Source organism: Phaethon aethereus, assembly GCF_964289735.1.
Source record: "Phaethon aethereus genome assembly, chromosome: 18".
In the NCBI taxonomy this organism is placed as follows: Eukaryota; Metazoa; Chordata; class Aves; order Phaethontiformes; family Phaethontidae; genus Phaethon; species Phaethon aethereus.
Genome location: NC_138594.1, coordinates 3,170,830 through 3,187,481, shown reverse-complemented (window position 1 = coordinate 3,187,481; position 16,652 = coordinate 3,170,830). Strand labels below are relative to the sequence as shown.

The 16,652-nt window shown below is 60.6% G+C and overlaps 1 protein-coding gene across 1 annotated transcript in view; it reads left to right on the top strand.

Annotated features, from left to right (window-relative positions):
- Nucleotides 1-9,385: 9,385 nt before the first annotated feature.
- The window catches only part of ARHGAP44 (Rho GTPase activating protein 44), a gene marked incomplete at its 3' end in the record, with an annotated part of 28,216 nt that continues 20,949 nt past the window's right edge, over nt 9,386-16,652 (top strand). Inside the window, exon 1 of the mRNA XM_082008263.1 lies at nt 9,386-9,592. Coding sequence (XP_081864389.1) covers nt 9,540-9,592 — 53 coding nt within the window. The 5' untranslated portion in view covers nt 9,386-9,539. The remainder of the gene's footprint in view (nt 9,593-16,652) is intronic.

The window sequence follows — 16,652 nt, the reverse complement described above, 5'->3', positions numbered from 1 at the left end:
AGCAGGTTTTTTGAAAGGTGTCTCTAATGACACCCAAAAAAACATTATCATACCACGTTTTATCGACGAAATAGAGAAAACAAACAACTGACCCTGGAATTTGTGAGTCCAGGTCACCATACAAGAAGTTTAACAAGAAATAATTCCCAGGGATGGTGAAACTTTGCATTTGACTTATTGAACTGCTTGATGAGACTTTGCTTTAAGTTTCTCTTCCTAACTTATCGAATAAATTAAACTGAACGACCCAAAATGTAATGTCCATGTAGTATCTCTTGTCAAGTGTGCAGAAAAAAAAGGGAAAGGTAGAAGTTGTCAACTAAACTTTTAGCAACTGCATGCCATTTTGCCTGAAGACAGCTCAGGTGGGCTTCGGCGCAGCCGCTTCGGCACTTAGCAGGGTTGGGACCTAAAGTGAACCCAAACAGGTTCATATGGACCCAAAGCCATTGGCACTTTGTCCATCTTTCTGCTGATTTTCTTATAAAGGCTGCTGGAGGGCGGGAGTCTGTAGAGAAACAACTGCAAGGCTTTGGGATCCCTTCAGGAGCAGTTGGTGAGACATTTCTGCCCCAAAAACTAAAATAACAGGGAAGAGTCAGCTAAAAACCCACATGGAAGGACCCATGTGGCGTGAACAAAAAAAGGGAGAATATTTTGACTCCTAAAAAAATAAAAAATCCATTTAGAGATTGCCAGGGCTTTTGGATTTTAATTCAAAGTCATGTTTTGGGACTAAACTCATGCAGAAATAACATGTAGAAGCAATCGGGGAGCAGAGCAGCCCACGCCTGCCCCACATCGTCCGGATGCTCCCGGAGCTCAGGGGGCACGTCTGGTCCCGGCCATGCCTGGACCTGGAGCCAGGATGGGGCCTGGCTCCTGCCGCCACGCTGCGGCTCTGCCAGGGCTGGGGAGAAGTTGCTCCATTAGTGGTCACGTTGCTGCATCAGACCCAGAATTTATCAGAGGGGTAGAGTCAAGGAGTTAGAAGACATGATGCTCGGGGGGTATTTTTCAGCGTAGATGTGTACTTGGAAAAGCTGCAAGGCAAACGCGGCAGGGCACAAGTGGGAGAAGATGACTCCAGTTAAATAAAGAAGTCAATAAACTGTCTGGGTTATTAGATCTAGGAAGATCTGCCGGAGGAAATCTCTCATCTAGCGCTTCTCTGCAGTCGGTGTGGAAAAACCTTGGCAAGGAGCAGGACACGTCCCACGTCGTGGGGAGGAGGATGGGGAGCAGAGCCACGGCGCGGCCGGGAAGAGGGTCTGACTGGGGCTTGCAGCTGCAGAAACACCAAGTCACCAAGGCTGGAGGCACCTCTGGAGGTTATCTCCTCCAGCCTCCTGGTCCAGCAGGGCCAGCGAGAGGAGGCTCCATCCGGGCCATGGATGGAGACTCCACAACCTCTCTGAGCAGCCTCTTCCCATGTTCGACCACCCTCACAGTAAAATAGTATTTTCCTACGTTTAAGGACAATTTCCTATATTTCAGTTTGTGCCCGTTGCCTCTTCTCACTTGGCACCTTGGAGAAGAGTCTGGCCCTGGCTCCTTTACCCCCCTCCATCAAGCATTTACCCACATGGGTAGGATAAGGTCTCCTTGAGCCTTCTCCTCCCTAGGCTGAACCATCCCAGCTCTCTCAGCCTCTCCTCATCGGAGAGATGCTCCAGGCCCTGAGCCTTTCCTGAACTCGCTCCAGCATGTCCACGTCTCTCTTGCACTGGGGAGCCCAGTGTGGGACACGACACCCAGACGTGTCTCGCCCGTGCTGGGCGGAGCGGCGCGGTCTGCCCGCCGGCCTGCTGGCCATGCTCCGCCTGCTGCAGCTCAGGAGGCCGGTGGCCGCCTTTGTGAGTGCGTCGCCGGCTCTGGTGCGCCAGCCCCTCCTCCCAGTTTGGGGGTCATCGGCCACCCCGCCCCGCCGTCCACGTCGTTAATGAAGAGGTCAAACAACGATTCCGGAGGCTTCTGGTCCATGGGCTTTCAAACACGGCCTTCCTGGCAGCGCCGACGGGTAGCCGTTACGCCGCGTGAGGTTTCAGCGCTGGCTTCGCGAAGCCCACCCTCCGTCCCCGCCCTCCTCCTCCCCGCAGCCCTCCCCGTGAAGCCATTTTTCAAGGCAGCCCAGATCCCACCTGGGGCACGAAGCGAAGCAGCCCGAAGCCGCCGGAGGTGCTCTGCTCACCCCGGGGCCGCGACCGCGCAGGACGAAGGGTGTGTAAAAATAGCTGCAAACCATTTTAGCCTCTCCCCCTTGCCCTCTGCCAGCCGAGGGGTGAGACGGCCCCGGCGGCCGCTCGCCGTGTAGCCCAGGCCAGCTCACGACGAATCCGGGGTATTTTTGGTTGCTCTTAATAATGCAGCAGTACTCACTGCATCGGAGGCTGGCCGTAACCATAGGGCGAGCGTCCTTCGTCCTCGCTGTCATCTCCTCTCGCTGGGATGTAGCTCCATGGCAGCGTGATGCTGAAGCCCCCTTCGCACTCCTGGGGGGGTCGTTTCTGGGGTTTGCTATGGGATTCCTCAAGAGAATCCAGGTTTACATCACTGCCCCGCCCCAGAGTGTGGGAGAGGCACGGTTTGATTTGCCTCAGTAATACAAACGTGTTTTGTTCGGTCCCAGGGCTTTCTCCCGTGTGAGGCAGGCCGAGCCATGGAGCAGGTCCCCTCCAGCCACTCGCCGTCCACGTGCTGTCAGTCCTCGCCTGCGTGTCTCAGCTGAGGTCCTCGGCTGAGCCACCCGCCGCGGTGGCTGCTGGTTGGGGACAGATAACATCAGCACGTTGTGGTGTTAGCTGGTAGCCCTGCCACCATGGACACTGCGCAAGGCTTTGGGCTTTAAGACACCCGAGGGCCCAACCTTGCACCCTTTGAGAGGTCACCACTGGAGGAGCATTGGGCTCTTCCTTCATCCATCTACACGTCACAGTTAAATCAAGCAGATGGCTTGGTCTGGTTTTCCATGGCTTGCTCATTCCATAAGGAGGGCGAGGCTTTCTCCAGTGCCAGCACGTTTCTCCTGGTCCTAAAGTCCATGAAACATCTCAAAGGTCTCTGGGAGCCCTGTGGGACACTGGGGACAGGTCCTGCTGCAAGTGGGAGAGGCAGGCAGGAGCTCCTGTGTCCCGTCTTGCCAAGTAGTGAGATATAATTCAAGCAGGAAGATAAAGCAATTCCCATTTGCATTCAATAAATGCCATCGTCAGCTTGCGTCTAGTCTACCATGGTTTTAGTTTTAATACAGTGGCAACGGCGGGTCATCTGTACGGCGGTGGCGGAGGAGAGCAGAGCACGAACATGGCATTGGGAACAGCGGCGGAAAGGGTGGTGGTTAATCAGGGACTGACAGCCTTCATTTTGATTCCTTCAGTGGCCAGAAATAAAAGAGAGACAGACATTTTGCCCATTAATCAGCGTTTGCACAGAAGGCACATGAAGGCGGACTGTGTTTGAAGTGCCTGCAGGATCAATCCCGCTCCAAAGCGATGCTCATCGGAGGCGGACGTGCCCTGAAGGTCACTCAGCACGGGAGAGCCGGCCGTGAAGACAGCCCAAATTTCTATTAATATTTGGCCGGAGACGCGCCCTGAGAGAGCACGGTCCTGGTCTGCGGGGGCACGTACAGCCCTGCCGCCACACTGTAAATCAAATAAGCCGGATGAATCACTGACGGGTGGAAATTCATCACCACCGTGGGAAATGATCTCAAGCGCCGCGTTTATGATTGAACCGAAAAATGCGATTAAACTTTCCTATAACGTTTTAATTTTTAATCCTCCCCCCACTTCCCCGTGCTGCCTGTCCGACGTGTGTCGGCCACGGCCGGGCGCGAGGGGCGAGGGGCGGCTGTGGTGGGTTTACAGCCGCAGCAGGCGCTTCCCACACGGCCGCTGCTTGCTTGATTACACAGCATTAATTTCTCCCTGTAATTCCCTGGAGAGCAAGGCTGGCTGTGACAGGGAGGATCAGTTTGTGCTGCTTGTACTGGGTCTGCTTACGGACAAAAAGCGCAATTTTCTGCTCCGAATCACTCCAGAAAAGGAGCCCGCTGCTCTCCCTGCACCCTTGCTCCTAATGGGACCAGTTGCACTGGTCCCGCTCCCAGTTCTCAGCAAACATGGCTCTATTTTTAAACAAGATGATGTAGCTTTCCAGGGTGGGTTGCCTTGTGGGTTGCCAATGAGAACATGCCAGGGGCCCAAGGACCATCCAGAAATGTTTGGAGAGAGCAAATCTTGTGCCGCGCGCATGGGAAGGGAGCGGAGCCTCGCCGTGCTGCCGTTTTCCCCGGCAGTGAGCTGGGCATCCCAGCGCGGCGTCAGTGACTTGTTATGAAAATCAGTTGAAGGGTGTAAAAATACATGGGATTTCTTAGACCAGCTGTGGAGGTGCAGACTGCACTGCCCTGAAACCTTCCTGTCCTGCCGCTCGCCGTTCCTGCGATGATTACGGAGAGGAGAAGAGAAAAAATCGCCGCCGGTCCCCCCCCGCCGCCACCTTGCAAACATGCCACGTCCTTATCCAGGGCACACCGTCCCTTTGCTCTGTGCGTGTGTGCATTTACCACATCTATAAACTTCATTAAAATATGTTAATTCCAAGAAAGGGCAAAAATAGCACTCACACTCGACGCGGCTGAGCGCGATGCTTACACCCTCCCGAGCGCGCCCGGCAGAGACGCACGCTGGGAGCCGGACTGGTGACCTGGCACTGGCACCGTGTCCCTGCAGGTGGGACGGCACGCTCCCTGGGGATGGGGAGCCCCTCCGCCGGGGACTTTCCGTCCCCTGCGTTTCTGTAATAGGTAACAGGTCCTGGAATTTGGGCTCGGGGCTCCCTGCCCCTTCCCTCCAGCCGGGGAGGGCAGAGTGGGGCTCGGTGGGCCCTGCGCGCCCCTATGACCGAGCCGTAGGGCTTTGGGTTGGGGACAAGGGGCTCTGGCCACGTTTCCACCTCCTGCGCCAAGTCGGCCGGGTCCCCACCGGTGTCCCCGCTGGCCGCCGGCGAGGCAGGGAGGGGTCTCGGCAGCGTGGGAGCAGGAGGCAGCCGGGAGCTGGACCCTCCGCGGGAGCCACCGGCACGGCCCCGAGCAGCAGCATCACTCGTTACCCGTCCAAAAAGCGGCAGCTCCGGTGCCATATGCGACGCGGCGGGACGGGCGCCACAGTTTCGGGTTAGGCAGATGGCGGGTGGAGCAGAGCCCTTCCCCGGGCCAGTGGCTGCGGGGGCACGGCAGCGTGCCAGGCGGCAGCGGCCAAATCCAAGCGGGCACGGGGAGGGGAGGGCTGCGGCACAGTCGGCGTTGCAGCGAAGCCCTGCCGCCGGGGAATGTGCTCCATCGCTGCTTCTTCGTGCCCAAGTGATTATTTACACTTGCACGGGAATAAATCAGAGAGTCTGGTGGCTCCTGGTGTTTGGGAACGGTGCGCTGCAGAGGATGAAGGCAGGATGAATCCTCCAGCAGCAGCTCGGCCAGGGCAGAGCGGGGATTTGGTGGCAGTCACAGGACGGTGGGTGCAGCGGGGTTCGGCCAGGCTGGGCTCGCTCGCGCAGGCGGGTGCCTGCTACCCAAAGGACAAGGGATGGGACCTTACTGCGCGCTCTCCGGCCGCTTCCCCTGCTCCCGGCCCCCCTTTCCTCCTGTTTTCCTGCCGCGGGGATCGCACAGGCACCGCTTCCATCACGCCCTTCGCTATCTCTGCCTCCTGGAACAGAAAACAGGGAAATAGGATTAAAGCCCTTTTGCAGGGGAGCCTGTCAGCCTGCGGAAAGGACACGAGCTTCATCGCTGGTGGGAGAGACCATCCTTGGTGCCCTCAGGGCTGCCGTCAGCATGGAAGGGGCTGTTGCTCTTCCTACATTCCCACCACGTAGCCCGAGCACGGCGCCCGCCAAAGCCCGAGAAGAGGCGCGGTGGGATGTGGCGTCTGCTTGTGACGTGTTTCGGGAGCTGGTGTGGTTACGGAGGGATGGATGTGGGTCAGGAGGAGCCTGCGCTGCACCTGCGGGTAGGGGCAACTGGGCCAGTGCCCGGTTCACGTCAGGGCTGTTAACTATCATATGGTTTTCCACTAAAATGTTTTGCTTTGATGCTAATTTGCTTTGACCCATCGGGGCCAACGCTATCTCCTCTTGGAAGTTCAACAGCACCGAGATGGTGGGGGGCCGGTGGGGGGGACAGCTCAGTCACCTTGTGTACAAGCCAGAAGCAAGCTGGGGAGGTCAGATTGACCTTATTGGCACCACTGCATTGGTGAAGACAAGAAGAATCAACCCTGACGTGGTATTTTGAAGCTGCCTTTGGGCCAGGAGAGGGTGGGCAACATTACTGCATCCGACAGGGTTTTTCCCAGGGTTGTGTCCATGAGTTTTATCCTTCCTGCTCCAGTGGAAGGTTGTAAACCATCTCTCCAGCAGTGTCTCCAAACATCCCATGGTGGGAACCCCAGCTCTGAACTGTGCAGCTCTCTCTATCTCTCCAAAGGGGCCAAAATTCCCTGTATCCACCCCCAGACATCCCATAAAATGTGCTGGAGTAACAGTCAATTACGAGTGGAAAGACAGAGAGAGGAAGTGCTGAGCCTGCACCAGCTGATGCCAGGGGAGGTGCCAGGAGCTCCCTGGCTGCAAAATGTTCCTGGATCCTAAGACAGGTTGTGCCCCGAGATGCACCGAAAGCATCCCGGGGGATGTCCCAGCGGGAGCCCCTGTCCCTCCGGACGGAGGTGCTCGGGAGTGGCTGAGCGGAGCTGGAGCTGCCGCTGGGATTGCTCCTGCTGTGTCCCAGCCCGGCCGGGGAGCTCGGCCGCCTTCCCCTCCATCACAGCAAGCCCACAGTACCCCATCTCAGCCCTCCTGTGACGACAGCTAAATTTAGCAGCAGATCCCTCACCAGCAGCCTGCGAGCCCCGAAACGGGGATGTTCCCCCATCGGTCCTTGCCCTCCTGCACCAGGAGGGGGTTCCTGTATGACCTGCCCAGCCACAGGGCTTGACAGACCCAAACCTCATCCCTGGGATGCTGCAAACTTCCCCGGACTGGGAGACACTGGGCTGGGGCTTCGCCTCCCAGGGCAGGCAGTGCAAGCCCGCAGCAGGCGCAGTGCAGGGGAGGGAGCTGCGTTGTAGGGCCGGGGGAAGCGGCGGCACAGAATCAGGCTGGATTTCAGCTCAAGCCCGCGGCTGCTGGGAGCGATGCTGTTCCCACCGGCATTACTCTTGCTTTGCCACCTCCTGGCAGGCTCAGGGGGGTTTCCGTCACTTCAGATGCCCATCATCGCTCCTCGGTGCCTAATATTAACTGAGACCATCCTCCTCAAACAGCTCCGAGGGGGTGTTACGGGATTTTGTAAGCCCTGTGTGTTAGGCCCCCAGTAAAACAGCCCTGGGAGCTGCCTGGTTTTGAGGAGCTTGCGAGAGGCAGTGCAGGCAGCTGCCCAAAATGCTGGGATCAGGGAGGCATGGTGTGGTGCTGCCTGCGGGTGCAGGGAGCGGGCACGGGTTTTGCAAGACAATGGTAACGGGAGGGAAGGACCGTTATTTTACAAATAATGGAAAACCCAAAAAAGCCTGGGAATGTCCCCAGACGGCACCGAGCAGAGCGGGAGGAGAGGAGCTGCTGCACGGCCCCCGGCACGGCACAGCTTGGGGACCAAGCCAGCGCTACCCCCAGCACGGTCCGCCCAGGGCAGCTTTTGGTCTCCATTAATGCTAAATTTCTTGGCTTTTTCCATTAGATGAGCATTGCTTTATTTTTTCCCTGGGTTTTCAGAGAGCTGGAAGGAGCACAGCTGAGGCTTGATCGTTTTGTGCTCCATGAACACTGGCGTGCATCGGCACCCTTCCGTGCACCCGGCAGGCAGCGTGCCCTGCCTGTCCTGAGCATCGCCCTGGAGCCAGCAGGGGAAATGCTATTTCAGGGGTTTGTTTGGAATGACCAAAATAGCAGCTGCCGTGTCTTATTTTGGGGGATGATCATCAGTGTGCCTAGAAGCTCACGAGAACTGCTGACTACCAGAAAATCCTGTCAGTCCTAAAAGAGGCTGTAAAAATCCTGGGAGCACCTTTCTAGCCCCATTTTGCAGATGGGAAGACTGAGGCCAAGGGCCGTGGGGCTGCGACAGAGCAGATGCTTTGCAGGGTCCAACAGCGAGTGTGGGTTTTCTGACCCTGTCTTAGCCGAGTGAAACATGGAAAAGCTCTGGGGGTAACGGGGTTTCAAAGCGGAGCTCACAGCCTGGTGCGGGGCTGCTGCCGTGGGAGAGAGCGGCCGCTGGAACAGCCCTGCCGCTGCGAGGCCATGCCTGCGGGTAGCTCTACCGTCCGAGCATGTCTCCGAGAGTCGGATCCAGATGTGGGACGGGGAGACTGGCACGGGGAGGATGCGGGTGCCTCAGAGAGCATCACCGGGGCTTTTCCTAAGCAGGTTTCACGCCATCACAGGGATCCGTGCCTTAGACTGTTTTTTATTGCACACCAAGAAGCTACAGAGTACTTAAATCAATCAAGTGTCCTTCAAACCGGGGGCGACGCCAGCATGGGCTTTCGGGGCTCAGTGCCCTGCAGGCCCTGGGCAGGCAGCCGGGGTGATGGTCTGGGGGTGGGCACCATCCCACCTTCTCCCCGGGGTCTGCAGAGCCCGGGGGGCGCAGCACAGCCAGGCAGCAAGGTTCACTGCCCGACACCCGCTCCTCCTGCCCTGCCCGGGTGCTGCAGGCGGGCCTGTGCCCCGGCTCATCCGGCGCTGCGCAGGGGTGCGCAGCAGCGAGACGCTGTTTAAACCTGCCGCAGCCCTGAGCGCCCCAAATCCCTGGGGCATGCTGGGGGGTGGCGGGGGGATGCCAAGGAATGCCAGGGGGTGCCGGAGGGATGCCGGGGCCATGCCAAGGGATGCCAATGTGATGTCGGGGGGGTACTGGGGGAATGCTGGAGGGATGCCAAGGGGTGCCAGGATATCCTGGGGTGATGCTGGGGCCATGCCAAGCGATGCTGAGGTGATGTCGGGGAGATGCCAAGGGAGGCTGGAGGGATGCTGAGGCCCTGTCAGGGGATGCTGAGTGATGCCAAGGGATGCCGGGGGGGTGCCAGGGCATGCCAGAGGGATGCTGCGGGGTGCCAGGTGGTGCTGAGGCCATGCCAAGGGATGCCGGGGGGATGTCAGGGAATGCCGGGGGGATGCCCGGGGCCAGGCCCGCCCCAAGCCCCCCCCCCCGCCCGGCAGAACCCGCCGGGCCCCGGACTACATTTCCCATCGCCGCCGCGGCCGGGGGCGGTGCGGGGCGGCGCGGAGCGAGCGGCGCGGAGCGGGGCGGGGGGGCGCGGAGCGCAGGCGGAGGCGCGGAGCCGCGCAGGGGCGGCGGGCCCGCTCGGCCCGGCTCGGCTCGGCCCGGCCCGGCTCGGCTCGGCCCGGCTCGGCTCGGCTCAGCCCGGCTCCGTTCGGCCCGGCCCGGCCCGGCTCGGCTGCGCGCCGGGCGAGGATGCGGGAGGGGCGGCCCGCGGCCCCGCGCTGCCCGCCCTGCCCGCGCTGCCGCCACCATGAAGAAGCAATTCAACCGCATGCGCCAGCTCGCCAACCAGACCGTGGGCAGGTAGGGTTTGGGGACGGGCCCTGCCCGCGCCCTGCCCGCCCCACAGCCCCGATCCCGCACCCTGCCTGCGTCCTGCCTGCCCCACTGCCCCTGCCTCCTCCCTGCCTGCCCTGCAGCCCCTGCTACCTGTCCGTTCTCTGCCCGCCCTTCTGCCCCCATACCACACTCTGCCTGCACCCTGCCCCCTCCCTGCCTGCCCCACTGCCCTGATCCCGCACCTCACCTGTGTCCTGCCTGCCCTGCTGCCAGTCCACAATGCCCACTCCCTGCCTGCCCCACTGCCCCAGTTCTGCGCCTGCTCCCTTGCCTGAGCCCTTGCTTGCCCCACTGCCCTAATCCCACACCTTGCCTGCTCCCTGCCTGTGCCCTGCCACCCCACTGCCCCTGACAGCTCCCTGCTCCCCTGCCTGCCCCACTGCCCCTGCTCATCCCCTGCCCACCTATTTGCCTGCTTCCTGCCAGCCCCACGGCTCCTATTGCCCCATTCCTGCCCACCCCTTTGCCCCTGCTCCCCACCTTGCAACCTGCCTGCCCCACTGCCTGTGCTCCTAGCGCTCAACCTGCCTGCTCCCTGTCTGCCCCCCTGCCCACACCTCACCTCCTCCCTGCCCATTCCCTGCCTCCTCCCCTGCCTGCGGCCCCAGCCTGCACCCTGCCTGCTTGTTAACCCCTGCTTGTCCCCTGCACAATCCCTGCCCCACTCCCTGCACCCTTTATCCACTACTCCCCTGCCTGCCCCTGCCCTCATCCTGCCTGCCCCACTGCCCCTGCCCATCCCCTCTGTCCCAGGCCTGGGCCCGCTGTCCGGGCACCACAGCCCTGATGCTGTGGGGTGCCCCACTGGCCTGCTCCCCCAGCACCCACGGGTGGCCCCGGCTGGCTGTGGGGCAAGGGGGGGTGCAGGTGGAGGGCCCGTGCCCGCAGGGATGCCCGTGTGTGCAGATGCACGGCCGGGCCCGGGGTTTGGTGGTGGCTGTTGTGTAATTCCCGGTGAGTTTGCGGTTGCCGGGGCGGGGATTGATTTATTTTTTCCCTCCCAGCACAGCGCTGGGGGCACCGGCACGGCTGGGGCGTCGGGCTCAGCACCCCCTCCTGGAGCCGAGGGCTTGGACTTCCACTGGCATCCCCAACGTCCCCCCTCGCCCTGTGCCCCATTGCGATGGGGGACGCCCCACTGGCTCTGGGTCCTTGGCCAGGCTGGAGGTAGCCGGTGGCGGCGGCTCCTGCCTCGGCCACGGAGCTGCTGCACAGCCCCGGCACCGGGCTGGGGTGGCTGCAGGGGACCGCCTCGGGCTGTGCCGGAGCGCAGTGCGGGAACGCGGTTTGGGAGCACGCTGCAGGAATCTGGTGCGGGAGCACGGTGCAAGAATGTGGTGTGGGAACGCGGTTTGGGAGCATGCTACGGGAATCTGGTGCGGGAACCGGTACAGGAGTACCGAACGCGGTGCGGAAGTGAAAACGTGGTGTGGGAGCGCGGTGCGGGAGCGCAGTATAGGAACGCGGTACAGGGAACACGGTGTGGGAGCGCTGGGAGACCTTGGGGGAGCGGCAGGAGGAGCCTGTTTTGGGGACAGAGCGTGTGATTTTCTCCTTGCATCTGCGCCGGGCCGGGTTTGCTCTCCAGACGCGCCGGGAAGGTTTGACACGTCTCCCACCCGCGGCTGGGGGCTGCAGGGGAGGGGTGTCCCCAAGGTCCCGCCACTGCCACGTGGGAGACACAAGCCGGGCACCACACACATGCTCGGCTTCAAAATGGTGCCGCTGACAAGGCGAGCATCCTCCTTCCCGCATCCCCCGGGCTCCCTGTGGCGCCCGACGCGCAGCCCGGGGAGCGGCAACGGCGGCTGCGGGGCTTGGAGCCACTAAACCCCTGATCCTCTTGCAGGCTCGCTGCGACGCCGGCTCGCGACGGGCAACTGGGAGGCTCCGTCGGCACCCCGGCACGTCTGCTGCCTGCGGAGCTGCCCGCGCTGCCAGGCTCTTTGGGCTGGGTGTAATGGCGGGGTACGTGGCTCCCTCCTTGCTCAGCACCAGGATGGGGCAGCTGGAGCCTCCTCTTCCTCGGCCCAGCTCTGCTTGTCCCCATCTCGAGCACAGGCTTATGTTTTATCCCTCTTCCCCACTCCAGAGCCCTGAGTAGCCCTCCTCAGCCAGCTGGAAACAAGGAATAATAGATGGAAATAGGGAGTAATAGATAGGAATAAGGAATAATACATAGGAATAAGGAATAATTAATGGAAATGGGGAATAATGGATGGAAATGAGGAATAATAATAGAAGCCTGGTGGTTTGTCTCCCCCCGGGAGAGGCTCGCTGGGGTACGTGTGCCGTAACCCTCCAGGGTCCGAGGGTGTCCCCTCCTGCTCATCGGCACCGTCACCCTGCAGTGCCAGTGCCCCCGAGTCCAGGGCTGGGGACCGCCAGGCGGATGCTGGCCCGGGGCTGGGGTCTGCGCTACCCCCTCGGGGGGGGGGGATGACGACGGACATGGGGGTGATGGGGACAGTTTGCGCACGGCGGCGACGGCAGTGGCATCCGTGCTGGTGCCACTTCTCCCAGCAGCACCCAGCCCATAAGATCCTGCTGCTGCGGGGGTGGCTGCGTCCCACAGGGCCCGGGGACAGTGGTGACCCCGCCCCAGCCACCGCGCAGGGGGTGCGGAGGGGGGCACAGCGCAGGGGTCCCAGCCCCTGGTGGCTTTTCCTGCTTTTGGTGGTGCGGTTTCCTTAAAAAAAAAAGGAAGGAAAAAGGCAGCCGAAGGGGAAAACCCCATCGATGGATCTGCCAGCAGCTGCCAGAATACCCCGGCAGGGGACAGGCAGGGGACAGGCAGGAGCAGCCCTTCGTCCCCGTGAGGTGGCCGCAGCCATGCGGTGGGAGTGTGAGGGACAGGGCTAACCTGCACGGGGAGGGGCAGGGATGGGGCTAGGTCAAGGTTAGGGTCAAGGTCAGGGTAAGGGTAAGAGTCAGGATCTGTTTTAGGGTCAGGATTGGGATTAGGATTGGGTTTAAAGTTAGGATCAGGATCAGCATCATGGTTATGGTTAAGGTTAGTGTCAAGGTCAAGATCGGGGTAGGCGGTGATGCTGGGTGCATTGCCTTACCTTTCCAAATCTGGTCTTCAGCTCCGTTTCCGGGCACTGTAACACTGAGAAATCATTAAGTGGCTGTAAAACACTTTGAAGATCATCGCTGCAAACTGCTTTTTTTTTTTTTTAATTAATTTCTATTTATTGACCCGTTTCATCGGCAGCTGAGCCGGCAGGAGCTCGCACCCTCGCCTCGAGCTTGTGGGCCGCCGGGCACCAGCATGCCGCAGTGCTCGCTCCGGCAGCTGAATCAGCCCCATGAATTTTCCAGAATTGGCTCAATATGGTTGGTTTTGTTTGGTTTTTTTTTCTCCCATCGAGAATAAAATGGGCGCTTGCAGCCGCGTGCGAAACGACACGTCTGGGTTCCCGAGCGGCACGGCAGGCGGCCGGGGGACACCGGGGAGGATGGTGCCGGCTTGCGGGGGTTGGTTTTGGTTTTTTTTTTTTTCCTTGTGGTCCTTTCTGAGCATCCCCAGGCTGTATCCCCCACCCCGGGGGACAGCGGCAGCCTTTTGGGCTGGACTTCACTTCGGTGCCTCTCGGGGCAGATGCTTTTCCAAGCTCCATGACATCTCCATGTAGATATAAAACCTTTAAACACCGAGGTTTTATTCTGCGTGTAGCAAGAATATTCTGCAAGAAATAAGGACGTTTTACTCCGGGTACACAGAATAAGGACAGAGGGAATAAAAGCACCAGCTGGGATTTTTCCGATGGGATTTGCAGGAGGAACAACACGCTTTAAATAGCAGGGGTCCACGGCTGCACTTTGGGGTGCCGGTGGCTCGCCATCAGCAGACCCCCCCGGGCTTTTTGGCTTTGCCGAGCAACGCCGCGCCCATCGGATGGTGCCGACAGCGTCCCTGCAGCCCTGGGATATTTTTATCCTCCTCGCGAGGCGGCAGCGCTGACAAACTGAAATATTCATGGAGCGGGCTGAAGGTTTCATCCCCGCGGCCGGCGGCCTCGCGGCCCTACGCTTTGCAGGGGCTTCTCCAGGATTTTCAAATCAGGACCGAAGCGTGGTCAGGATGCGGCCCTGGGGTGGGTTTTCCTCTGCCAGGGATGCACCAGGCGTGAGGAGCAGCGGGCTCTGTGCATCCCGTACCGAAGGGACGCTGACGCAGAGAGCTCGCAGCCAGGAAAGGGGCAGGAGATGAGCAAAAGAGGCTTTTCTGCCTTTAAAATCTGTCCCCCATTTTGCTTTGATTCCTTCGGTTTTCCCAGCAGTGGACGGAAGGACAGAGGAAAGCTGGACCAGCCTTCCCCTCTCATTCCATCCCGCTTTTCCAGCCGGGGGCTGAGCCCTGGCACCGTGCCCGCCGGGTGGGCATCGCTGCCCTTAGCCGCAGGTTTGAGACTCTGCGACCGTCGCTGCGGGCCACCGCCGGGCAGGACGAGCCCAAGATGCGCCGGAGGAGGCACCGGCGGGGCCATCTCGCCGCGTCTCGCTGGATGTTGCGGCTCGGAGTCATCTCCCCCGGGGGATCTGAGGATATAAATATTTAATGTTTCACTTCTTGCCTGCTAAAAAGGCACCGGGAAAAATCCACGGCTCCATTTGGCCTCAGCCGGATCCTGGGTACAAGCTGTCGGGCGGCGTGTCCCCGGGGACGCGGTGGCGGGGAGAGCTCAGGCGGCGGCAGAAGCCAGGGCTGGCGCGATCCTCGGACCAGCATCCCACCCAGGCCGCGATGCCCGGCGCTTCCAGGGGATGCCTGGATGGGACCCGGGCGGCTTTCTCCTCCCTCCAGCACGCGTGACGGATGCTCGGTGCCTTATCCGAGTCACACGGTTGAACCTCACCTCAACACCCCACCTCTGAGCTTTGGGGGGCCCGAGGACCTTCAATCTTCCTCTGGGTACCAGCTCCCGGGCTCGCTGGGTTTTCGTGCCTCCCTCTGCCTGCGTTCGGCCGCGAGGCTGTTTTTAGGCTGGAGCAAAGAGAAGCCAGGGGAACCGGCCGGCATCAGTAATGAAACAGCAATGAAATATTTATAGGCGTACTGCAGCGAGGGGGCTGCCGGGGATGGGGCCAAAAGGGGTGTTTTGGGCAGGAGGTGTGGGTCCTCGGAGCATCATGGACGTGGTGAAGCGCTGCCCGCCAGCCAGGCGTGATGGTTTTCCCATTCAGAGAGGATACTGCCACAAAAGCCCCATCGTGCTTTGACTTTTGCTGGCTCAGGGTCAAGTCCAAGGCCAGGGATTCCTTGTCTTGGCGGTTTGAACGTCGGGGGATGGTGGCACTGGGGATGGATAGCTGGCACCAGGAGCTACTCCAGAGAAGAACCAGCTTTGCTGCAACTCCACAAGTCAAGGCACTGGAAGCTCCTGTAGCATTTATTTGGAAATCAACTTAATTTGCTTGATTGGTGTTGATTTCTGCTGGCAGCAATTAGTTTTTGCGGAAGCGAATGCCCCACCAAATTGTAGCTGCATCCCCTGCTCGTTTGCTTTTAACTCTCCGTATTAATTGTCCCTTTTCTCCCAGCTGTTTGCAGGGATGCGCGTGTCTGGGTGCTGACTGGGCCTGAGGATTGCCTGGGTTTGCGCCAGGAAAAACAGCTCCGGGGTGGAAATCTGGAGGGGCAGAAGAGGAGTGGGCTTTTATTTGCCTAGAGGAAAGACGAAAGAAAGACTGAAAGCCAGTAATCCTGTCTGCCTCTCCAAGGGGTGTCCTGCAGGATGTAACTCATAAGGCATGAAGTTTGGGGGGATTAGGGACCAGCCAGGTAAACTGGGGGGACCCTACACCCCTCTTTTAGCTGCGGCTGTTTGCTGAGGCCGCCTTGCACGAGGGAAAACCACCATCTCCAGTTCTCCGGGGAAGGTCACGTCCCAGCGCGGGAGCCCTGGCTGCCTCCGCCACGTGAGACGTGGGGATGGCAATACCCACGTAAAAATGAACCGGTGAAAAGACTTGCCCAAAGCTGGCACTGGCTTGAACGGACACACAGATTTACTGGTGCCACCAGTTGCCTGCTCTGATGGGTGGGCTGTGGGATGCTCCAGCCAGCGGACAGCCCCTTCCCAGGGCTCTGCGGCGCGTGTGAGACCCTTGAGCATCGTTCGTGGGTCTGGGGTTATGGGGTAAGCACAGATGGGCCTGAACCCTGCCAGGGTGCAAGGAAGAGTGGGGCTGGTGTAGCCCCCCAGCTGCCCCAGGACGCGGGAGCCCATGTCCCCCAGCCCCCCCGCCGTGGGGACCCTGGCACCCTCAGGGCATGATAGTGGTTTGGGAAGGAGACAGGCTTTGTGCGGGCAGGAGCTCGGCTGCCTCCCGCACGTGGCTGGAGCAGGTCCTGGGGTCCCCAGGTCCTGGGGTCCCCTGGGCTTGGGGCGGCCATCACCGCTACGGCAGAGGCTGAGTTCAGGGGTCTTTGCGACCCCCCGGGCAGCTCCATCCCCGCTGGGCTCTGGCTGCTTGCATGGAGCCAGCAGTGGGGTGAGGAGTGGGGCTGGGGGTGCCAGGGCGGGCTGTGAGTGCTGGGGTGGATTGGGGGTGCTGGGGAGGAACTGGGGGGTGCCAGGAGGGCCTGGGGGTGCCAGGAGGGGCTGGAGGATGATGGGGATGGACTAGGGGGGTGCTGGGGATGGACTGGGGGGTGCCAGGAGGGTCTGGGGGTGCCAGGAGGGGCTGGAGGATGATGGGGATGGACTGGGGGGGTGCTGGGGATGGACTGGGGGGTGCCAAGAGGGCCTGGGGGTACCAGGAGGGGCTGGGGGATTCCTTGGATGGGAGCAAGATGCCAGGCTGGAAGAGGATGAGCGTCTCTGCTGGAGCCAGACACGTTTCCCAGCATCGGTCGCATCCAGGCCGGTTCCTCGTCACGCTGTTGATGGGTTTCTGTAGGGTTGCGGTTTCAGAAGCACCTTTGCGGTTTGTGGTCTGAACGGCCACGGCCTTGAGAGCGATCCGGGAGCTGGGCCAGGCGTTTCGGCGAGCGGTTCTCCCCGGGGATGGGAAG